Consider the following 25,243-nt stretch of genomic DNA (forward strand, 5'->3'; position numbering starts at 1 on the left):
GTGTGTGTGTACCTCAACACTTAAACAACTAAATTTCAGTTTGTTTAGACCTTAATAATTTTTAATATACTTTTTTAATATAAAATATTAATTATTATTTAGATATACTCTTTACATTTTTAAATATTTAGTGATTTATTAACACAGAGTTACTGTTCATTCAAATGTAAAAAACAAAAAAGTGTTTTTTACCAAAAATTCTAAAAAAATAAATCATCACAAAAATGATACTTCTCCAAATCGAAGCTGAAGTTTGCTTCATGTTCTAACTTTCCTTTCCACATTAAATACCTCGCGCCGCATTTATCTGCTGCAGGTTTTAAGGTGGAAAGGAAAATTAAATTAAGGAAAGCTGCCGTTTTCTCAATGATTTGTAATTGTTTGTTTGATTTTAGCTCAAGGTGCTAACGCTAATACGATTAACTTGTTTTAACCTTTAGAAATAAAAGTACAAAGACACCACGGGTCAGAGCTCTGGTGACTTCGCGACGGAAGCCCGGATTAAAGGTAAAAACGTAATGAGGTCGTGATTTCCGAATTGGGATTTTAATAAAACTCACCGCGTTTTAACTCCGTTACTGTAGCCATGGATCCGGCTATTGTTGTTATTCTCGTTGTATCCGTCAGAGGGCGCTGTCACAGACATTAAGATTTCTTTCCAGTGGCGGTGAATAAAACCAGACGTCTCCACGTATCCAACACACACCCAGCAATTCCCTCTCCGCCTCCACCATCTACATAGATTTCTTCCCTTATTCGAGCTCATTTCGTGTTGGACACATCTGACCTCATGCTTTTTACATTCACCAACACCGCTCTGAGCACGGAATTCCAACAGAGGGCGCTGTGTTGATGAGAGTCAAGGCTGGACTCTATGGTGCAGAGAGAGCGCCGCTCGGCGGTGACTAGTGGAGCTGCAGCTGTGCGGCGAGGAGTAACGATGGCAGGAACCGCTTTAAAAAGATTAATGGCTGAATATAAACGTAAGAACGACCTGCGGATTCTGTTTTTAAAGATTCGGACACGAGTTCTGTTCTCTAAAAGCGCAGAGTTTGGCTCTGAGAGCAGCGGTTAAAGGCTAAACACGTTAGCCCCCAATGCTAAAAACACGACGGGCTAACTGCTTTTATTCAAGTTTTAATGTGTTTAATTTGAGTTTGAATGAAAAGATACTGAAAATTAAACCTCTGTTTTGCTAATAGGGGCCAGTCTTAAAACGTTTAGGAGAAAATCAGTTCATATAAAGACACAGGACTATTGGTACTGTTAATAATAATTTATTAATATTAATGTTTTATTATTAGTGACATTAAGATTGTTTATACAGTAATTAAAGCTGCCTCTGACATTTTCTCCAGTGAAAACATAACCATTGTTTTCAAAACGTTGTAAAAAACGTGGGTAAAGTACATTTTAAACATTTCTGGGACTGAGAGTGAGGTATTAAGAAGGTTGTGGGAATGTGTGCGAGGCATTGTGGGTGTCTTTGTACTTTCTCTTTAGTGGAATTGGTGCAAACTATGGACAATACACAACACAAAAAATACCACTACTGAATTATACACAAATCTAACTGTGTGTGTGTGTGTGTGTGTGTGTGGTCTTTCCTCAGAGCTGACTCTGAATCCTCCAGAGGGGATTGTTGCAGGTAAAACACCCCAGATCTTGGACTCCGAGCTGTTAAGTCCTTTACACACTAACCACAGTTCAGACCCCTGTGAAACTGGCCCTATTTTTTTTGGCCAGTGACAAAAGGTCACTGCGCAATCATCTTTGTGCCTGGTGCTGGAATAGCGACATCCAAACTGGCACGAGGTTGTCGTAGTGTGTGTCTGCACTAAGCGTCCATCACTGTCTCCACCTACGTCGCAAACACAGACAATGAGATGGCGAAGCACCCACCAAAGATTTGTCTGTGTTTCTCCAGGGAAAAAAACAGACTCAAAATTCCAAAATAGTGGCTGTGTGCAATGGGGTTCATTTTGATGCAAATATGTTGTATCTAGACTTCAGTGTTCTCCTGTTGTTTCTAGGTTTTGTTCAGTGTGTATCCACTTTAATAGTGAGTGAAAAGTGGCAGGTTTCATAAACTCTGTGTTTCCTAAAGGTCCTGTGAATGAAGAGAATTTTTTCGAGTGGGAAGCTCTGATCATGTGAGTGTTTCTCCTACTGACTTCACTCTGAGTAAAGTTTGTGGAGCAGAAAAATCAGAGTCTGCAGCAGACAACTGTTTCTTCTATTCTGAATAAAACAGCTTTACTCTCTCTCTCTCTCTTTATCAGGGGTCCTGAAGACACGTGTTTTGAGGGAGGAGTGTTTCCAGCAATCCTAAGTTTTCCCTCAGATTATCCTCTCAGTCCTCCCAAGATGAAATTCACCTGTGACATGTTCCACCCCAACAGTAAGCAGTTTTGTTCCTGAGAATTGATCCCACAGCACTTCTGCCTCAAGCTCACTTCTCTAACTTCAATGTTCCGAACACAGTTCGTATCTGTGTGTGTGTGTTTTACTGTTTATAGTATATCCAGATGGGAGAGTGTGTATTTCGATTCTTCACGCTCCTGGTGATGACCCAATGGGATACGAGAGCAGTGCTGAGAGATGGAGCCCAGTTCAGAGTGTTGAAAAAATCCTCCTCTCTGTGGTCAGCATGCTCGCAGGTACACACACACACACACACACACACACACACACACACACACACACACCCACCAACACTGCAGTAAAAAAAAAATAAAGTGCACACATTGATTGTGGGTAAATTTTCCTCTGTTTCTTGTCTCAGAGCCGAATGATGAGAGTGGAGCAAACGTGGACGCCTCTAAAATGTGGCGTGAGGACAGAGAGCAGTTTAATCGACTCGCCAAGCAGATCGTCCGCAAATCCCTCGGCCTCTGATCTCTTTATTTCACTCAGTCACATCCATCGCAATCAGCCTCAGCTCTGTCTTTATCACCATCTTCATCATCATCTCCCTCATCTTCATTTTATCTTCATCACTCGGCACTTTATCTCAGTCTGAACCCCCCTCACCCACTGGACAATGGAGCGATCACGGAGTGGATGGAGGGATTAAGTGAAGGAGGAGTAGATGGCTGGAGGAGGGATTGAGGGAGGGATGAGTGGATGGATGAAGGGATGAGTGGAGAGAAAGCGAGTCTCTACAGTGGACTTTGTTGAAACCATTAGAACTGAAGCAGCATTTGATTTTTTTTCTGAACTAGGAACTGAATCATTCATGGAGCTGTAAAATAAAATGATAATTTCAGTCTGATTCTGATTACAGTGGCTGCATGTGTCAGCGCTTGACATTATATTAAATCTATATTCTTATGTGAAACTGAATTGTAACATGGTCAATTTAAGCAACATTTGACTGAAAATGAGATGTTTATTGATTACTCTGTGGTGTAATATCAATAAAATGATAGAAGTGAATAAAGTGTTTCTCCTGATCCAGTTTTGTGCCCGTCTCCTGGTTAAAATGAAATTAAAAATTATATAAATAAATGTTTTTGGTGACAGAGGAAGTGTGTGTGTGTGTGTGTGTCTCCGCTAAAACGTTGTGTTAAAAAATACTTCAGAATCAGTTCGGACTTCTTGGCACAGGCTGCTCTCACACTCGAGGACACGGTTCCTTTACCTCACGGTTCACTGCAACAAACTCCACATTTCTCCGCGATACGGTAACGATGATATCACTGTTCGAAATGTGAAGTGTTGGATGACCGTTTATTTGAAACATAAAGAATAAATGTTTTGGTAGAAGGGCGTCAGTCTGTAAAAGTCCCATTTCCGCTCTGTGGGCAACACTACAAATCCCAGAGTGCACCGCGGCTGTTTCCTGCAGCGGAGAAACATGGCGGCGCGGTGAAGTGGGGCTTTAAACTGAAACTGATTCAGAGTAAGATTTAATTTAATTTAGCTTTAATTCGCTGTGTTTATTTCTTAACCCCGTCTTCTCAGGAGCGGAGGGTTAACGGCGACTAAACTCGCCGTTTAAATATTTGAACTTAAAGCTTCCGAGTAAAAACACTGAGAAATAAATGAATCATATTCTATTAACTGAGTAATAATAACATTAATAATCTGATACTGATATTAATTATAAGTTTCTGATCAGAAATATTAACCTCTCCTTTAGAAAAGCCCATCGACTTTGGAAAATTGTTGTTTATTGCTGTCACTTCAGGTCTGAACGTTTTAATTCTGTGCGTTTTTAAAGCAGATTTACTTCAGAAGTTCGGATTTTTATGAAATTAGTGCAGATCATTATAACAGTGGAATTACTGCAGACGCCCGTTGAGAACACAAATAACTGTTGTTTAACCTTCTACTGTGAGAGATGAGGGGTTTTTATTTAAAACGATGTGGTTTTTTATTTAGGCTGCATTTTTAATTATTTGCTTTTATTTGAAAAAATGCAGCAAAACAGGATCCTGTTCTCTGTTAATTCTCCTGAAACTTAACATGACGACAGAAGCTCAAAGAAAAGATTTCCAAAGTTGTGTCTGAACATCTGGACTGTACTCTGTAAATATAAACACAGCTGTGCTGTGTTCGGTGCTCATCAGAAAGTTGTAGATAGCGGGTGGTGGTGAAGTAGTAAATACATCTTCACTGCGTTCGGGCGCTTGGCTGAAGATCCACCTGCTGTTCACACCACGTCCCCAAAAAAGTGACTTGTCATTAAATAACAGCTAAATGCTTTTTGAGTAACAAATCTATTCATAATATTTGACTTTTATTTACAGAAAACACACAGAATGAAACTATTCAAAGGCGTATTTGCCATTTTCTCCAGGGGAAGAGGTAAAAGGTTGCGATACACGTCACATCATGTATCACCCGTGTATCATCTAGAATCCCTAGTTCACCAGCGCTACATACGACTTTCTCTGCCATTCTGGTGCAATTTACGAGTCAGAAAATTGAGTCGGTATCCGACACCACAGGAACGCAGCATTAGAATCTGATGCTTGTAACTTGCACCAAAAAAGTGGTGACAGAGGTGAAATTAGAGTGAAGAGTTTATAGAATATTCCAGTTCCTCCATTTTGAAGTGTTCCACTGTAAACAGGAGAATATCAAAGGCAAGGCAAGTTTATTTATAGAGCACCTTTTGTACTCAAAGGCAATTCAAAGTTCTTTACAGAGGGATACAGGGAAAATGACAGTAGAAGGAATAAGAAAGTGAAACAAAATAAAAAGAGTTAAAAAATGTATTAAATAGAATATATAATAAAAATGATTAAAAAGCTATTAAAGTAGAATTTAAAACAAATTAAATTATAAAAAAACAAAGTAATAAAAAAGGACAGTTATTAAAATAGTGCTAAAAATAAAATAAATAGATGTAAATTTTTAATTAAATCTAAGTGCAGCGCTACTCAAAGCTGCAGGAGAACAGTCTTTAGTCTAGATCTGAAGGTAATAACATTCGGGGCAGATCTGATGACTCCCGGGAGTCTGTTCCAGGTGCAGGGAGCAGTGACTGAGAGCTGCTTCCCCCTGTGTGGTTCTGACCCGGGGCACCACTAGCTGACCCGTCCAGAGTGATCTGAGGGGCCACTGGGTTCATGCACTTCTATCAGATCTGAAATATAGTTTGGTCTGAGGCAGATTATTGATTTATAAGCAATTAATAACACTTTAAAATCAATCCTGTGTTTAATCGGGACCCAGGGCAGTGACCTGAGGACAGTGATGTGCTCTGTTCTCTTGGTTCTGGTAAGAGTTCTAGCTGCTCCATTTTGATTAAGCTGCAGCTGCCTGACTGTGGACTGGAGAAGTCCAGTAAAGAGATGAATGAGGGAATGAGTTTTTCTAAAATCTGGTTGTGACCCATACCCTTTGAATTTTGATATGTTCCTGAGGTGATAAAATGCTGATTTAGTTATTGTCTTTATTTGGCTGTTAAAGTTCAGATCTGAGTCCAGGGTTAGGGCCAGATTTCTGACCTGACCTTTAGTTTTTAGAGCTCTGATGTTAAACTGAGTAGTGACCTCAAGTCTTTACTACCCACGGCCAAACACAGTCACCTCTGCCTTATCTTTGTTTAGTTGAAGGAAGCTGTCCTTCATCCAGTTATTTATTGATTCTAGGGAGTTGCAGAGAGTGTCAATGGGACAATAGTCACCTGGGGGGGGCAAACAGTTGAAAAAAGAACATTTCTCAGCGTGAGATCTCACAGAGTTTGGGTCTCTCACCGTCTCCTGTCCATCACTGCGGAAGACTCAGGACCTCTGGAGGAATCTCAGTTCGTGTCGGATAAGGTCAACACCACTGCTGAACCTGCTGAGCCTGACCTTCCAGCCCTTGGACGTCTCTGCAGGAGAAACCTTCATCACACTGTGATTAAAACGGACACATGGACTCTGAAGGAATTCAGAAAACCACTTTCACTGTGTCGCTGAGTCTCCTCAGGTCCCAAACGCTTCCACAGCATCAGTAAAAGAAAGGGGATGGAGGTCAGCACCAAACTCACGTCCGTCTCCACTTTTCTGGAGCGAGCCGCAGACGTCAGACTCTAACTATGTTTATATTCACAGAGTACAGTCCGCTTTAAGAGAATGAACACGGAACAGAGTGCTGTTTTACTGCGGTTTACACGCTGTCTTGCCACAGCGGGAACAGGGGCTTTACTGTTGCTGATATTGTTTTCTGGTTTCAGCAGAATGTCCAGCGTGGAGTTTTCTGAGTGCTGCTGGAGCGTCGCTGTGAGAGACCGGCGGCTGGACAGATAACAGAGGAGAAACAGAGAGCGGGAAGAAGGATGTTCGGGGATCTGTTTGAGGAAAAGGGGGAGGGGCTGGGGAACTCAGGTGTGCATGCAGGTGTGTGTACAGGTAAAGAACGAGAGCCGACGCCCCCCAGAGGATGCACTGCTTTGTGTGGGATCCGGAATCAGGGAGGAACATGTTACCTGAACGCTCTGCTGCAGACACTGCTCTTCACTCCGGAGTTCAGAGGTCAGATCACATCAGGAATCACACACGCAGTGTTTAAACAGAACACACCAACAATCAGAGGGTCCACAGACAAAACAGACACCGCTCAGTTTAGTTAATTTACTCCCGAGAGTTTTAACTCTAATCTGCGCGTAAAGCTCACGGTTTACAGAAACACGTCCCACACTCGACCGGACCTCTACAGTCCAGACAAGAGTCCATTCCTTGTGCGAGACAGTAGGAGATGGGACTGAAGCCTGAGGACGGTGTGGACAGAGCATATCTCATCTTTCACTGTAGAGCTAGGGTTAGTGTGATGAGGCTAACGGAGCAGAGCCTCTGAGAATAACTGAGCTGTGTCTCCACAGAGCAGCTGTTCAGCCTGGAGCCGCAGGAGCTAGGGGTCCAAGACGATGGGGGCCACTCTGAGGTGTGTGACAGACTAAGTCTGCAATTTGGTCTTAGTATGTGTTTATGACAGCAGAGGCTAAACAGCGTGGGTACGTGTGTGGGTGCGTGCGTGTGTGCATGTGCGCGTGGGTGTGTGTGTGTGTGCGTGTGCATATGTGTGTGGGTGCGTGTTTGTGTGTGTGTTTGTGCGTGCGTGGGTGCGTGTGTGTGTGTGTGTGCGCGTGTGCGCATTCTTGAATTTCCCCTGGGGATAAATAAAGTATCTATCTATCTATCTATCTATCTATCTATCTATCTATCTATCTATCTATCTATCTATCAATCTATCTATCTATCTGTGTGTGGTGTTTGTAGGTGCGTGTTATTCCTCTGGAGCTGCAGAGACTGTTTGCACGGCTGCTGCTGCTGGACGAACAAACGGCTTCAACAACTGCGCTGACCGACAGTTTTGGCTGGACAAACCATGAGGTAAACACACACACACAAACACACACATGCATGCACACACAAACACACAAACACACACATGCATGCACACACAAACACACACACACACACACACATGCATGCACACACACAAACACGCATGCATGCACACACAAACACGCACCCACACACACATGCATGCACACACACACACACACACACACACACACACACACAGGCATGCACACATACACAAACACACATAAACATACATGCACACACACACACACGCACAAAGAAACAGAGTTCATCTCACTCTCTCTGTCTCTATCTCTCTCTCTCTGTGTGTCTCTCTCTCTCTCTCTGTGTCTCTCTCTCTCTCTCTGTGTCTCTCTCTCTCTCTCTGTGTCTCTCTCTCTCTCTCTCTCTCTCTCTCTCTCTCTCTCTCTCTCTCTCTGTGTCTTTCTCTCTGCAGGAGATGTGTCAGCAGGATGTTCAGGAGTTGAACAGGATATTGTTCAGTGCTCTGGAGTCCTCCCTGGTCGGGACGTCAGGCAGTGATTTGATTCAGCAGCTTTACCATGGCACACTGGTCAACCACATCACCTGCAGAGAGTGCAACAGCATCAGTGAAACTCAGGTGTGGTTGTGTGTGTGTGTGTGTGTGTGTGCACGCATGTGTGCACGTGTCTCTGTGTGTGTGTGTGTGGGGATGGAAGGTGGGAGAGTTGGTAGTTGTTTTATTTCTCTGTCTCTCTCTCTCTCTCTCTCTCTCTCTCTCTCTCTCAGGAGGATTTTCTGGACCTGACGGTGTGTGTGAAGGGACTGTGTGGCCTGGAGGAGGCGCTGTGGAACATGTTTGTTGAGGAGGAAATGTTTGATGAGAATAATCTTTATCGCTGTGGACACTGTGAGCGACTGGTCAGCGCCACAAAGGTCAGAGGATAATAAAGCATTAGTCTGAGTCTAACCTCTGTCCGAGCGTTTTTGTTTATTATTTTATTAATGAATTTATTATTTATTTGTTTACAGGGAGCTAAGCTGAGGAAGCTGCCTCCATTTCTCACCGTTTCTTTGCTGCGTTTCAGTTATGATTTTGAAAAATGTGAACGATTCAAAGAGACGAGAAACTTCCGCTTCCCACTAAACATCAACCTCAGACCCTACAGTGAACAGGTATACACACACACACACACACACACACACACACACATATTTACAACCTACTGCATACACAGTGACTAATACCACTTTTTGTGCTCTCTCTCTGTGTGTGTGTGTTTCCAGTCCTCGTTGCCGGACTCTGAGTTTTTATATGAACTTTTCTCTGTCATCATTCACAAAGGCGGTTGCTATGGAGGACACTATCACGTCTACATCAAAGACATTGACCAGCTCGGCCACTGGGAGGCGCCGGTCAGTCACTTCCACTGTGTGTGTTTGAATCTTAGGAGGATCTAGGTTCTAAGATTCTAAAGTGTGTGTGTGTGTGTGTGTGTGTGTGTGTGTGCAGGACGAGGATGTGAAAGAGAAGCTGAAGACTGAGATAAAGACTCAGATAAAGAGTGTGTGTGACGCGGACGTTAGTTTACAGACACAGGATCCTCTCTCTGTTCTCACTGCTGTTATTGCTGAGGTAAATATTCACTCACTTTACTGCACACCACAGATACACACTCCAGAGACAGATACACACTCACACAAACCCGTGTTCTCTCTCCTCACACACTCTGCTGGTGCTGTGCTCCTCTCAGGATGGATCAGGGAGTGTCCTGCTGGATCAGTTGGGGCAGAAGTTTATGAACAAAGTTGGTTCTTCATGGAACAAGACATTTAGGAAAGAGTTTGGACCAATTAACAAGGTGTGTGTGGGTGTCTGTGAGTGAGTGAGTGAGTGAGTGAGTGAGTGAGTGAGTGAGTGAGTGAGTGAGTGAGTGAGTGAGAGAGAGTGAAACAATGATTCTAAACGTGTGTGTTTTTTGTGTTTTTTTTTTTTTTTGTTTTTTTGGCAATGGGAGAATCTACCCCCTGCCACCCCACCATTTCCTTTTTTTTGGTTGGGGGGGAGTGCTTTTTTCTCTTTGCTCTGTGATAAAACGACAAAGGACTGATATATACTTGAATATGAATCTAAATGAACATAGAATCTAACATCTTTCTATGTTAGAGAGAGGATGAGATGATGAATCTAAATGTGTGTGTGTATTTGTATGTTAGGGAGAGAGTGAGATAATGAATTTAAACGTGTGTTTGTATGTTAGAGAGAGAGATAATGAATCTAAATGTGTGTGTGTTTGTATGTTAGATAGAGAATGAGATAATGAATCTAAATGTGTGTGTGTTTCTCTGTGTTTCTCTAATCATCTCTGATGATGATTATTTAGTTCCTGCAGAATCACTCAGATGTTTTCGTGTTGATCTCTGATGGCTCTCGTGTCGCTCTGAACCCCAAACACACACACAGACACACATTCAAAGACACACACATCCATGGCCCTGACGGGGCAGAGGGGCAGCAGGGGGTGGAGCCTGAGAGCAGATTGGAGGAGAAGCGAAGGTTTGACACAGGTAACGGCTTCGGGGGAGAGAGTGAACACAAATTGGAGTTGGAGCCGGAGATGGGAAAGGAGGCGGAACCTGTAAATGGAATGGGGGCGGAGCCTGGAAACCTCTGCCACTGGTTCGATCTGAACGACTCAACGGTGATGGCCATCAAAGAAGAAGACATCAGGAAGCAGTTCCAGGGCAAGGAGAGCGCGTACATGCTGTTCTACAGGAAAGGGTCTCTGACCAGACCTCCCCAGGGTCAGTACTGGAGGGTGGAGATGGGGAATACATGGTCAGTACCAATGTAGGGTCAGTACAGTGGTGGGAGGGGGGAGTTAATGTAGAGTCATTACAGTGGAAGGAGGGTTGAGTTAATGTAGGGTCAGTACAGTGGGGGAGGGGTGAGTTAATGTAGGGTCAGTACAGTGGGGGGGGGGGAGAGTTAATGTAGGGTCAGTACAGTGGGGGAGGGGTGAGTTAATGTAGGGTCAGTACAGTGGGGGGAGGGGAGAGTTAATGTAGGGTCATTACAGTGGGGGGAGGGATGAGTTAGTGTAGGGTCAGTACTGGAGGGTGGAGATGGGGAATACATGGTCAGTACCAATGTAGAGTCAGTACAGTGGGGGGAGGGGTGAGTTAATGTAGAGTCAGTACAGTGGGGGGAGGGGTGAGTTAATGTAGGGTCAGTACAGTGGGGGGAGGGGTGAGTTAATGTAGGGTCAGTACAGTGGGGGAGCGGTGAGTTAATGTAGGGTCAGTACAGTGGGGGAGCGGTGAGTTAATGTAGGGTCAGTACAGTGGGGGGAGGGGAGAGTTAATGTAGGGTCATTACAGTGGGGGGAGGGATGAGTTAGTGTAGGGTCAGTACAGTGGGGGGAGGGGTGAGTTAATGTAGGGTCATTACAGTGGGGGGAGGGATGAGTTAGTGTAGGGTCAGTACAGTGGGGGGAGGGGTGAGTTAATGTAGGGTCATTACAGTGGAAGGAGGGTTGAGTTAATGTAGGGTCAGTACAGTGGGGGGATGGTTAAGTTAATGTAGGGACATTACAGGGGGGAGGGGGAGGGCTGGTTCAGGGTCAGTACGGGGGGGAGGGGTGAGTTAAGGTAGGGTCAGTATAGTGGGGGAGGGATAAGTTAGTGTAGGGTCAGTACAGAGGGGGGATGGTTAAGTTAATTTAGGGTCGGTATGGGGGGGAGAGGTGAGTTAATGTAGGGTCAGTAGAGTGGGGGCAGGGGTGTGTTAATGCAGGGACAGTACAGGGGGGAGGGGGAGGGCCAGTTCAGTGTCAGTACAGTGGGGGGGAGGGATGAGTTAGTGTAGGGTCAGTACAGTGGGGGATTGTTAAGTTAATGTAGGGTCGGTACGGGAGGGAGATGGCCGGTTCAGGGTCAGTACGGGGGGAGGGGTGAGTTAATGTAGGGTCAGTACAGTGGGGGGAGAGGTGAGTTAATGTAGGGTCAGTACAGGGGGGAGGGGTGAGTTAATGTAGGGTCCGTACAGTGGGGGGAGAAGTGAGTTAATATAGGGTCAGTACAGTGCAGGGAGGGGTGAGTTAATATAGGGTCAGTACAGGGGGGAGGGGAAAGGCCAGTTCATGGTCAGTACTTGGGGGAGGGTTGAATGTCACAGGGCACAGCTGCCTCAAGGTCATTGAGAATTCAGAATATTAAGATGCTATTTTCATTCTGTACAGCTGTGGTTAATGAATGTGGCTCTGCATGCTTCCTGTCCAACTCAGTTTGGAGTTTTCTCTCCAGCTCATTACAGCGCCTCCCTGAGTGCTGGAGAACGAGCTGAGGATCAGGTGAAGAACCTGAAACTGTGCTCCATCGGTGTCCAGAGTCACTGCTTTAGGGTTGAGTTCTTTAGTGTGTCCTAATTTAACTTTAATCTTGTTTGGTGTTCACAGCAAAAGGAAATCATGCGTATAAAGTTCCTCCTCACCTTCTGGAGATGATCAGAGAAGAGAACACGCGACTACAGCAGAAACGGTACACACACACTCACACATATCACAAACAGATTAACTGAAACATATCCCCTCTTCTTCACAGTGGAACACAGTTCTGTTTCTTAGTGAAACGTCTGTGACCAGCACCTGTTATTTTAAATGATAATGAGCCGCTCGCTGTTCACCCCGACCCCGAGCGCACAGCAGTGAGGAGCGAGCAGCAGAAGCTCTGGTTTTTAGCCGTTTTCACTCTGTTCTCTTTCTTCTTTGTTCTCGTTTTCTCTGTTTTTACTCAGTGCTCTTATTTCTTTGCTTTCGTTGTGTCTTTTTTGTTGTGTTTAACTTTGTCTTTGCACTCTCACATAAACGTGGGTCCAGTGCTGTGATTGGACAGACTCAGACGAGGGGCCGTGGTGAAACTAAAGTCAGAAGTGGAGCAGAATCTGAACTATTCGTTTTATCTCGTGTTCTGAATTAGGCAGCACACAGAAAACGACACGTTATATGAACATGCACTAAAATAGAGGCCAGCAGTAACAGTGTGATTATTGTGTTTTAGGGCGGAGTTTGAGGCCAGCAGTAACAGTGTTGAATTTCATCTCCATTTTGCTCATTTTTATTCTGTAATGAATGGAGCTCTGCAGCCAATCAACAGCGAGTCCAGCGCAGTGACCATGACCTTTGACCGCAGAAGATCAGTGGGAGAGCTGCGATTGGCTGTGTATCAGGTAATGTCAACAAAAGTTCAAGTGATTTGATGTTTTTGGTGAAAAATGTTGAATGTAGTGTGTTGAATGTGTTGGGTGTCTGTAGTGTGTTTAGTGTTCAAAGTGGTGTGTGTGTGTGTTCAGATGCAGGAGCAGTGGGAAGGTGACATGGCACTAAGCATCGCTAAACATCTGCCAGCAGGATTACACCTGTACAACACACTGACAGGTGACTAAAACACACACACACACACACACACACACACACACACCGTGCCTTAGTGTTCATGTTGATATTTGTGTGTGTGTGTGTGTGTGTGTGCGTGTGTGTGTGTGTGTGTTTTACAGATGATCAGCAGTCTCTGTACAGTGCTGGGGTGTGTAACGGCTTTGACTTGTTTGTGTGGAATGGGAAGGAGGTAACACCAACACTACACAACACTAAACAATACCAACACTACACAACACTAAACAACACCAACGCTACACAATACCAACACTACACAAAACCAACGCTACACAATACCAACACTACACAACACTACACAAAACCAACACTAAACAATACCAACACTACACAACACTAAAAAATACCAACACTGAACAACACCAACACTACATAAAACCAACACTACACAACACTAAACAACACCAACGCTACACAACACTACACAATACCAATACTAAACAATACCAACACTACACAACACTAAACAATACCAACACTACACAACAGTAAACAACACCAACGCTACACAACACTACACAATACCAACACTATACAACACTAAACAACACCAACGCTACACAACACTACACAATACCAACACTACACAACACTAAACAGCTCCAACGCTACACAACACTACACAAAACCAACATTAAACAATACCATCACTACACAACACTAAAAAAATACCAACACTGAACAATACCAACACTAAACAACACCAATGCTACAAAACACTACACAATACCAATACTAAACAACACCAATGCTACACAACAGTAAACAACACCAACGCTACACAACACTACATAATACCAACACTACATAACACTAAACAACACCAACGCTACACAACACTAATCAATACCAACACTAAACAATACAAACACTACACAACACTACACAAAACCAACGCTACACAACACTACACAATACCAACACTACACAACACTAAACAACACCAATACTACACAACACTACACAATACCAACACTACACAAAACCAACACTAAACAATACCAATGCTAAACAACACCAACACGACACAACACTAAACAACAACAACAATACACAACACTAAACAACACCAACACTACATAACACTAAACAACATCAATGCTACACAAAACCAACACTAAACAACACCAACGCTACACAACACTACACAATACCAACACTACACAACACTAAACAATACCAACACTAAACAACACCAATGCTACACAACACTACACAAAACCAACACTAAACACTACCAACACTACACAACACTAAACAACACCAATGCTACACAACACTACACAAAACCAACACTAAACAACACCAATGCTACACAACACTACACAAATCCAACACTAAACAATACCAACACTACACAACACTAAACAACACCAACGCTACACAACACTACACAACACCAACACTACACAACAGTAAACAACACCAACGCTGCACAACACTACACAATACCAACACTACACAAAACCAACACCAAACAACACCAACGCTACACAACACTACACAATACCAACACTAAACAATACCAACACTACACAACACTACACAATACCAACACTACACAACACTACACAATACCAACACTACACAACAGTAAACAACACCAACACTACACAACACTACACAATACCAACACTAAACAATACCAACGCTACACAACACTACACAACACCAACACTACACAACAGTAAACAACACCAACACTACACAACACTAAACAATACCAACACAAAACAACACCAACACTACACAACACTAAAGAACACTACACAATAAAACACTAAACAATATCAATGCTACACAACACTAATCAATACCAACTCTGAACAACATCCAATGCTACACAACACTACACAAAACCAACACTAAACAATACCAACGCTACACAACACTACACAAAGACGACACTACACAATACCAACACTAAATAATACCAATGCTACACAACACTAATCAATACCAACTCTGAACAACACTAATGCTACACAACACTACACAATACCAACACTACACAAAACCAACACTAAACAATACCAACGCTAAACAACACCAACACTAAACAACACCAATGCTACACAACACTACACTAACACTAAATACCAACACTACATAAAACCAACACTACACAACACTAAACAACACCAACGCTACACAACACTACAAAAAACCAACACTTAACTATACCAACACTACACAACACTAAAAAACACCAACACTACACAACACCAACAATACACAACACTAAGCAACACCAATGCTACACAACACTAAACAATACCAATACTACATAAAAAACACTACACAATACTAAACAACACCAATGCTACAAAACACTACACAAAACCAACACTAAACAATACCAACGCTACACAACACTACACAAAGACGACACTACACAATACCAACACTAAACAATACCAATGCTACACAACACTAATCAATACCAACACTAAACAACACCAACTCTGAACAACACTAATGCTACACAACACTACACAATACCAACACTACACAAAACCAACATTAAACAATACCAACGCTAAACAACACCAACACTACACAACACTAAACAAAACCAATGCTGCACAACACTAAACATTACCAACACTACATAAAACCAACACTACACAAAACTAAACAAACAACACTAACACTACACAACAACAACATTAACACTACACAACACCAACATTAACACTACACTACACAACACAACAACATTACACAACACCAACAGTAACACTACACAACACTAATACAACACTAACGCTACACAACACTAACACAAATATTGCACAACACTAACACCGCACTCCATTACACTAATATTATACAACACTAACGCTACACAAACCCACACTACCATTACACAACACTAACACTACACATCACTAACAAGCTTTTTGGGAGTCTTTCTCACTGATTGTGTGTGTGTGTGTGTGTTAGGTTAATGGTGTGCAGGTTTCTGTTGGTCCTGACTGGGAGCCTGTTTTACTAAATGTGTTGAGACCTTCCACTCCACTGACTGAAGATGATTCGGTTCTTCAGCGTTCCTTACATGGTTTCCCTCAGCATCTCACTCTTGGTGGTGTCCGTGAGGTGCTTGGCCCACAGGAGGCGCTGCTGTGCCATGAGGAAAAGGGGGCAGAGCCAGATGGGGGTGGGGCCAGTGGCTGGAGGGTGTGGCCTCCCGAAGCAATGAGGAAAACACTGAGAGAGCTCACACTCCAAGACGGAGACTCACTACTGCTGCTCCCACCAATACACACGATCAACAGGTCAGAACACACACAGATATCAGAGTGTAACACCTCACACTAACATCACACACATCAGACTGTAACACCTCACATTAACATCACACACACACTAACATCACACGGTAACACCTCACACTAACATCACACACATCAGGCTGTAACTCCTCTCTCTCACACACACACACACACACACACACACACAGACAGTATAATTACACTCTAAACTGTGTGTGTGTGTGTGTGTGTGTGTGTGCATGCATACACCCACAGTGTTTTCAGTGTGGAGGGGGATGTGGTGACGTTGATGACGCCCTCAGACTGTCGGTGGCTTCATGTTCAACTTCTACCACAAACAACTGAGGAGGAAGAGGAGGGAACGAGGAAGAAGATTCCAGCTTCAGGAGACACTGTAAAAGGACACCAAACACACACACACACACACACACACACATACACAAAGACACATACCACTGCACGCTGTTTGACTGTGTGTGTTCAGAGATTACTTTTCTGTGTGTGTGTGTGTGTGTGTGTCTCATGGCGGCAGAGAGCACTGTCCCCTGTGCTGAGAAACATCACACCCTTTGTAACTGCTGTCAAAAAAAGGCAGCTAAAAAGTCCTTTTGGCGGTTTTAAAGTTGTTGCAATGTGTCTGATAGCCGCACTAAAGCATGCCTTTAAAGTGGCTTTAAAAAGTGGCAGGATACAGAGATGACAGCGGCCTGTCCATGACTTATTTACATCTGAGACCTGGTGATTTTTAATATACTCAAGGAGACTTTACATATTATGTGCGGACACTAACCAGGAATGGGAGTGTTTTTGGTTCCTGGAGGAAGACTTTATACACTAAACAGCTCAATGAGAACCAGAAAGTTGTTTTTACTGGGAGTGAGTCCACACACTGGAATAGATTAGTAACATTTCTAAACAGGCTGTTTATTAAAAATGGAAGGTTTTTGTCATGACAAGGATGGGAGACCCTTCGGATTACCTTTGATGTCATATACTGCTTGGATCTTAAGGAAATTACCGCTGTGCGTGGCGTTTCCATGGAACCCTACAGCTGCATCACTAAGTGATGGGTGGAGAATCAGTTACAGTGTTTATGAGAAGTTGTCCAACCGACTTTCAGGAGCGTAACAGGAGGGAGACAACAAAGAAAACCGAGGAAGTTAGGCAAAGATGAGCTAGTCTGCATGTGGAAGACTCTAAGATCGAAGGCTATAAAGATTGTTCTTAATAATAGCACATACCCAGAAACAGTGCCCAGTGCCAGCGATGTGAATCATGTTTATAAATATTACTGTGTGAAGTATCAGGACTGTGAACCCTGTGAGAACTATGGAAGTCCTCCGCGGAAGGAACTGTTAGATCTAGATCTTCCAGGTGAGGAGCCTGATACCTCCCTATTCTCGTTAGAGGAAATTGAAAGTGTGATTAAGGGCCTTCCAAAGAATAAAGCCAGTGAATCAGATTGTGTCACATATGAAACTATAAAAGCTAATAGAAAGTGAAGTTGAGGAATAGTGACACAAATATTTAATGTTTGTCTGATCAATAAGAAAGTACCGGACTCTTAGAAAGCTGCTCTTTTCCATAGAGCATGATTTCAAGCATGAATCTGACAAATTTTCTATTGTGTTTTTGGACCTTAGAGACGGTAAGATCGTTGGAAGAAGTTAATGTACAGAGAGCATGCGTGGACGTAATTAGAGATGTATACAACAGCTAATTTCTGGAAGTGATCTGTGGAAATCAAATCCCTGATCAAACTTAACATAGGGATAAAGACTGGGTGTCCTTTGAGCACAGTTAATTTTATCATCGCCATAAATCATTGGATCAAGTGGCTTTGTCAATGTGCTCCTTTGGATGTAAGGCTCCAATCCCAGTCCAAGGTTTTGCAGATGATGTGCTGTTGGCATCGAGGGAGAAGAGTTTCATCAGAAACATGCTCCTGTGTACGGACAAGTTTCTGCAGTGGTCTCACTTAGAGATGAAGAGTTCAAAGTGCGCTGTGTTCTATGAAAGACGCAGTGGGGGAATAGATGATATAGAGGATTAAAGTGTGTGGACGGCATGGAATGTAGTTATTTAGTGCTCCAGTTTAATGCTGGAGAATGGGAGAAGCAAATAAAGGACATTGTAAGAAGTTTTACCTCCAGGTTCCTCACTTTTACCTGTGGTTATGAAACTGCAAGCTGTTCATGAGGTTGCTCTGGGTAATGTAAAGCACGTGTTTGCTAATATTCACATACCAAAATGTACTTTGGATGAGATGAATTATAAAACAGTGGATGTGGTGAGAAAGTGGATAGGTTTAAATTCTCACTCGACAAGATGTGTTTTGCCATAACAGAAGGGAAGGTGGACTGAGGTCCTAAATATTGAGTGGATTTATGTAGCAACTAGGATTTGTCACTTGCTGCACTATGTTGAATAATGATGATGTAGCAGTTCAACAGCTGGCTCGAGCTTCACTTATATTAGATTTCACTAAACGTAAGATCCCGACTGCAGCAGAAGGAAAGGATAATTTTCTGGGATTTAGGAAGAGGCCGAATAGGAAGTGGGATGTGAATGTGAGTGGATTTGGAGTGAGATCAGACTGTGGCCTGATTTAAATGATCTCTGTAACAGGGCTCATATACAGCTGAGTTGGAGGGATAGTAGAGGTCAGTTAGTAAAGGTTAGTGATGAACTGACACAAGTTTTTGATTGTCTGTGTGGAGGCAGAGATGGAAGACAATGGGATATTTAAGAAATTGAATATGGATCACTGTAGAACTGAAATCTTGTTTCTTTTTCAGTCTCGGTTGCGACGGCGCTGGATGGAGCTGTGTTTACATTAGCATGTTTACCTTTTGTGGATCAGTCAGTGTCTCGTGCTGTGTTGGGAAGCTCTGCTCTCGATGAACAGTTCTTTAGCTTCGTAGTTAAAGCTCACCTCCAAGTGTTACCTACAAAGTATAATCTGTCTCTTTGATCTCCGTTACATCAGAAACCCTACTGTGTACTGCACGGTGATCCAGAGGCTGAGACTAAGGCACAGGTCATGAACGGTTCTCCAGCTCTTAAAGGACTTTATATTCTTAGACATGATCAAACTGTACATTTATTAAATAAGGCGTCTGCATCTCTGTGTCATTCACAAACTGAAATTCATGTGAATGAAAGGGTTAAGGGGGAGTGGTTTCTGTCTCTGAGCCAGTGAGAGGTTACAGATCATTTTTAGTAACTGTCTGAATTCTCCCGACATTGTTCTGATTAATGAAAGGAGGAGGAGGGTGGTGATTGTGGAAGTTGGATGTTCTTACGATGGATTTATGGAGTTGTGTTACATCACTAAAGTCCTAAAGTATCAGCCGCTGATGAATAGCCACTCGCAGTAAGAGTCTCCATATAAAGTAGTCACCTTGGTGTTTGGAAGTTTAGTGCACGTGCACAGGGTGCGTGTGTGTGTGTGTGTGAGCGTGTGTGTGTGTGTGTATGTGCGTGGCCCACGGATTGTAGGACTGGGAAAGAGGAAGACTGAGCACATAGTGAAGTACTGCTCTGTTTCTGTTGGAGTATGTTTATCTGAGAAGATTCTGTCATCTGTTTCCATGAGAAATGCATATTGTGAACTGTGTAATGACTCTGAACCATTATTTGGATTTTATATGATATTTTTTATAAGTTAAATCCAAATAAAGTTCTATAATGTGTGTGTGTTTTGTAGTTACTGCGGGAAGTAAAGCAGAGAGCTCTGGAGGAACTGCAGCTTGAAGAAAAACTCACAGGTGAGTGACACAATTTCTCATTAGTAATCAACAAATCTATGAACATCCAATGAGTATTTAATTATCAATATTTAATCATCAATAAAAGTCTTACCTGTGCATTTCGTGCAAGATCTAGGCCTTTGGTCATGAACCACCTGCTTCTCTCTCACCTCTGTCACTAAGATTTACCCTCTCTCTCTCTCTCTCTCTCTGTCATCTCTCACTCTCTCTCTCCGTCTCTCTCTCTGTCTCTCTCTCTCTCTCGCTCTCCCTGTCATCTCTCTCTCTCTCTGTCTGTCTCTCTCTCTCTTGCTCTCTCTCTCTCTCTGTCTGTCTGTCTGTCTCTCTGTCTGTCTCACTTTGTCTCTTTCTCTCTCCCTGTCTGTCTCTCTGTCTGTCTGTCTCTCTCTCTCTCTCTCTCTCTCTCTCTCTCTCTCTCTCTCTCTCTCTCTGTTGCATGCTGGGAGTTTGATGGGTGAGGGTGGATGGAGAACGTGTGTGAGATGCTGAGAGTGGGTTTTCGAACTATTTTGTTCTTGTTTCTGTTTTTATTTTTATTTTCTGGGTCTGTTCTGTAATGCACTTTAGTGTGTTGCTGTAAGAAGTGTGTAGTAATCTTGAGGCGGAGCGCGGGGATGGCGGCTCACCGGAGCGGTGGAGCCCGACCTCATTCACTCCGTCATGGCGTGAGATGTGAGGTGGGACCCGAAGTTTTTGGTCGAGCAGGTGTTACTGCCAGTGGGGTAGTGTGTGGGCTGTGAGAATATAATCTCGGCCTCCAGGATGAACAGAGCCGTGGTGGTGTTTGTGGCGGAGAGGGAGCTCGTGTATCGACTGATTGAACGTGGAGTGGCGGTGAGTGGCGAGTTTTTTCCCGTTACTCCGCTGGGAATAACTACAACTAAAGTTACGATCTCAAATGTACCTACGTTCATCCCGGATGAGGATATCGTACATGAACTGTCTAATTTCGGAAAAATCGTGAGTACGATGAGAAAGATTCCTTTGAATTGTGCCGCCCCTGAACTGAGGAACGTTGACTCCTTTAGGAGATCGGTGCTGATGTTTCTGGATGTGCAGGAGTTACATGTGTCTTTCAGAGTGCTGTGTGAAGGGAAGTCATTCATGCTTTATGCGAGCACTGGTAGAATGAAATGTTTTGAATGCGGGGACATGGGCCATAAACAGTTTGGTTGCCCACACAGAGAGCGGGACAGTCCTGCGGCGGGGCCTAGTGGAGCTGGAGATGTGAATCAGTCGCAGACTGTAGAGCCGGGTCCAGACTCTGATAAAACAGCTATGGAAGAGACTGTACAGAACGGTAATGTAGAGGAGAGTGGTAGACAGGAGGGTGGTGAGGAAAAAAGTAGTGAAAGGGCGGAAGGAGTAAAGGGGAATACCTCAGAAGTTGATAATAAAGAAGCTGGTGGTAAACGGAGCAGAAAAAAACGACACTGTGATGAGAGGACGACTGTTGTACAGCCTGGTGGTTAATGTTAGTGGTGAACTGGGAGATAAGAAAAACAGCGAGCAGGAAACCTCTGCTGGGACAGGCCAGGTGTCAGAGGTGCAGACTGGTGTTGAGGTGTTGGAACAGGCTGGAGCTGTAGTACAGGCCCAAACAGAGAGTGATGGGGGAACTGTGGAGTCGCCCTGTGTAGGAGGGGGAGATGGGGGTTTTTAATTCACAGGATGATGATAACTGCTCAGATATTTCTGACATCAGTGTGTCTTAAGTAGTGGGCGTTAATCAGCTCTACACCTTTAAAGACATCACTGATTTTCTGCACTCGGGTTAGGGTTAGGGTGAGCAAACTGAAAAGTTGGAGGCGGACCTCGAGCTTTGGGAATTGACTGTTGCTGTGCGGGAGCTTATGAATGGACGAGCCCCTGGCATTGATAGCCTTCCTGCTGAATTTTATAAGCATCTTTGGGGGACCATTGGAGAGGACTTGTTTGAGGTTTTTAAATGTTGCTTCGTTGAGAACAGACTGCCTGTAAGCTCTACATGAGCTGCACTCTCACTTTTACCAAAAACAGATGATTTGGGACTTTTAAAGAACTGGAGACCAGTATCACTTCTATGTAGTGATTATAAGATACTGACCAAATGCCTTGCAAACAGGCTGAAACCATGCCTGCACTCTATAGTGCATAAGGACCAAATCTATTGCATTCCTATCCCATCATGGACAATTTATTTTTGGTCTGAGATGTCATTGACTTGAGCAACATTGGTTCCTGTAAAACAGGTCTTTTTCGATTGACCAAGAGAAAGCTTTTGATAGAGTGGATCATGTTTATCTCTTTGATGCCCTCAAAGCTTTTGATATTGGTGATTGTTTTTTGTCCCGGTTAAAGGTGTATTTGAACGCTTCTTTTATGTTGAGGGTTGGAGGTAGTCTGAGTGCTCCTATGCCGATGGGTAAAGGAATCAGACAAGGGTGCCCACTGTCTGGACAACTATACAGCTTAGCCATAAAGCCTCTGCTGTGTAGGTTGAGAGCTACGATGCAAGGAGTATCCATCAGAAGTGTGCAGGAGAAGGTGGTGTTATCTGTGTACGCTGATGATATCACTGTATTTATTAATTGTCAAGACAATGTGAGAGCACTGACTCAAAGTCTTGAAATTTATTCAAATGCCTCCTCAGCTAGAGTCAATGGTAATAAATGTGAAAGTTTTTTAACAGGGCAGTGGCTAAATGACCCCCAGTTTTACCATGGAATCTGAGGTGGGGCAGAGAGGGCCTGAAGTATTTGGGGGTGTTTCTAGGTACATCTCGTTTCTTGGAGAAGAATTGGGATGGTCTAGTGGGAAAGGTGTGTGCCAAGCTGTCTAAGTGGACGTGGATTCTGTCTCAGCTGTCCTACAGGGGAAGAGTACTGGTGGCCAACAACCTTGTGGCTTCTATGTTGTGGCATCGCCTGATTGTTTTAGAACCTCCAGGTCCAATAATAAAGGAGATCCAAAAGACCATTGTTAATTTTTTCTGGTCAGGACAGCACTGGCTTCCAGCAGCTGTTCTCTTTATGCCGCTGCAGGAGGGGGGACAGGGCCTCATCGACCTGTCGAGCCGAATAAAGACTTTTAGGCTCCAAACTGTTCAAAGACTGCTGTATGGTGAAAGACTGGCGTGGACAGGTACAGCTTGTGCACTTTTACAATGTGTGGAGGATATGGGCTACGACAAACATCTGTTTATTTTAAATGTAAATGAAATGGATGTGTCAGCTACATCTTTGTTATATCAGTCCGTCCTGAGAGCCTGGTCGGATGTGCTGCGTGTGAATAGAAGAGACAAGCCTTTAACTTTGGTAGAACAGGAGCCTCTGTTTTATCACTCAGACTAGTGTCTTAGCATCACAGTTTGTTCGAAAGAGTTTTTTACGAGCTGGAATTACCACAGTAGCTGGTCTGAGGACCATGGGAGACTGGAAAGCGGCAGATGAACTGTGTGCACAGACTGGTGTACGGTCCGCTCGGTTAATGGAGAAGTTGAAAGGAGAACTGATTTCTGGATTTCCTTCTCATTTCAGAGAGCTTTTGGCAGGTGGCTCTACAGGGAGCCAGCCTTATCTTTACATTACTGGAGCAGCTCTAGATTTTCAGGAGACTGAAGGTTCTCTTCTTACTTTTAAAACCCCACAAGTGACATCACTGGAAGTTGCCAGTAAAAGCACATTGTATGAGATTTGTGTAAAAGTGTCTCACGGAAAGGTTTTAAATAGAGTGAAGGAGTCACGGTGGTCAGATCTGTTGGCCCCAGACTCTTCTCCACGAGGATGCTGGAGGACACTGTATAAGCCACCCATACAGAAAAGGACAGCTGATCTACAGTGGCGTGTACTACACGGGGCTGTGGCCACGAATAGACATGTGGCACGCATCAACCCCACTGTCAGCAGCAAATGTATATTTTGTGGTCAAGAACAAACACTAAAACATCTATTTCTACACTGCACCCGACTGACTGCCCTGTTCTTGTTGCTGAGAGCATGGTTCAGTGCGTTTGGGGTGGTGTTGACTAACTCTCTGTATTTGTGTGGACCCAAGTATAAAGCTGCACAGAGAAAGACGGTTGTGTTGCTGAATTTTTTGTTGGGTCAGGCTAAGTGTGGTTGTCCAGAAGAAACAGAATGAATGGGAGTGGTACCCAGAAAGTTGATGAAATGTTAAAAGCTCTGATAAAGATGAGATTAAAAATTGAATTTGCTTTTTATAAAATGGCACATAGGTTTGAAGAATTTAATCTAATCTGGGCCCAGAAGGGTATTTTATGATATGTTCATGAAGGTGAATTATTGATCTCTTTGTAATTTATTGTTTATTTTTATTTATTTATTTATTATTTATTTTTTCTCCCCTCTTTGTGTTGTTTTTTTGACTGATTGTTTCACAATAAATAAATAAATAAATAAATAATAATACTGGATTTTCCAATAAAGAACTGTAAAGGTCTCTCTCTCTCTGTCTCTCTCTCTCTCCCTGTCTGTCTCTTTCTCTCACTGTCTCTCACTGCCTGTCTCGGTCTCTCTCTCCCTCTCTGTCTCTCTCTCTCTGTCTGCCTGTCTCTGTCTCTTTCTCTCTGTCTCACTGTCTCTCTCTCTCTCTCTCTCTCTCTCTCTCTCTCTCTCTGTCTCTCTCTCTGTCTGTCTCTTTCTCTCTCTCTCTCACTGTCTCTCTGTCTCTCTCTCTGTCTCTGTCTCTCTTTCTTTCTCTCTCTGTCTGTCTGTCTCTGTCTCTGTCTGTCTCTCTCTCTCACACACTCTCTGTCTGTGTCTCTTTATCTCTCTCACTCTGTCTCTGTGACTGTCTCCCTCTCACACTCACTCTCTCTCTTTCTCTCTCTCTCTCTCACTCTCTGTCTCTCTCTCTCTCACACTCTGTCTCTGTCTCTCTCTCTCTCACACTCTGTCTCTGTCTCTCTCTCTCTCTCTCACACACTCTCTCTTTCTGTCTCTGTGTCTGTCTCC

General features: G+C 43.5%; 2 protein-coding genes across 2 annotated transcripts in view; both read left to right on the forward strand.

The window, feature by feature from the left end:
* The first annotated feature begins 708 nt into the window (after positions 1-708).
* On the forward strand, positions 709-3,491 carry ube2g2 (ubiquitin-conjugating enzyme E2G 2 (UBC7 homolog, yeast)). The gene is made up of 6 exons (XM_066664236.1): positions 709-983; positions 1,613-1,648; positions 2,108-2,153; positions 2,283-2,401; positions 2,520-2,660; positions 2,786-3,491. The coding sequence occupies exons 1-6, from the start codon at positions 875-877 to the stop codon at positions 2,896-2,898; spliced, it is 564 nt and encodes a 187-aa protein (XP_066520333.1). The 5' UTR covers positions 709-874; the 3' UTR covers positions 2,899-3,491.
* A 355-nt stretch (positions 3,492-3,846) lies between these two features.
* Positions 3,847-25,243, forward strand: part of usp40 (ubiquitin specific peptidase 40) — a 36,812-nt gene continuing 15,415 nt past the window's right edge. Inside the window, exons 1-18 of the mRNA XM_066665384.1 lie at positions 3,847-3,904; positions 6,677-6,971; positions 7,319-7,380; positions 7,716-7,829; positions 8,263-8,427; positions 8,577-8,723; positions 8,820-8,963; positions 9,075-9,203; positions 9,301-9,423; positions 9,542-9,649; positions 10,172-10,592; positions 12,245-12,326; positions 12,846-13,014; positions 13,138-13,222; positions 13,342-13,412; positions 16,187-16,518; positions 16,771-16,909; positions 20,225-20,285. Of these exons, the coding sequence (XP_066521481.1) occupies positions 6,776-6,971; positions 7,319-7,380; positions 7,716-7,829; positions 8,263-8,427; positions 8,577-8,723; positions 8,820-8,963; positions 9,075-9,203; positions 9,301-9,423; positions 9,542-9,649; positions 10,172-10,592; positions 12,245-12,326; positions 12,846-13,014; positions 13,138-13,222; positions 13,342-13,412; positions 16,187-16,518; positions 16,771-16,909; positions 20,225-20,285 (2,548 nt within the window). The 5' untranslated portion in view covers positions 3,847-3,904; positions 6,677-6,775. The remainder of the gene's footprint in view (positions 3,905-6,676; positions 6,972-7,318; positions 7,381-7,715; positions 7,830-8,262; positions 8,428-8,576; positions 8,724-8,819; positions 8,964-9,074; positions 9,204-9,300; positions 9,424-9,541; positions 9,650-10,171; positions 10,593-12,244; positions 12,327-12,845; positions 13,015-13,137; positions 13,223-13,341; positions 13,413-16,186; positions 16,519-16,770; positions 16,910-20,224; positions 20,286-25,243) is intronic.

The sequence above is a fragment of the Hoplias malabaricus genome, chromosome 3 (assembly GCF_029633855.1).
Source record: "Hoplias malabaricus isolate fHopMal1 chromosome 3, fHopMal1.hap1, whole genome shotgun sequence".
Lineage (NCBI taxonomy): Eukaryota > Metazoa > Chordata > Actinopteri > Characiformes > Erythrinidae > Hoplias > Hoplias malabaricus.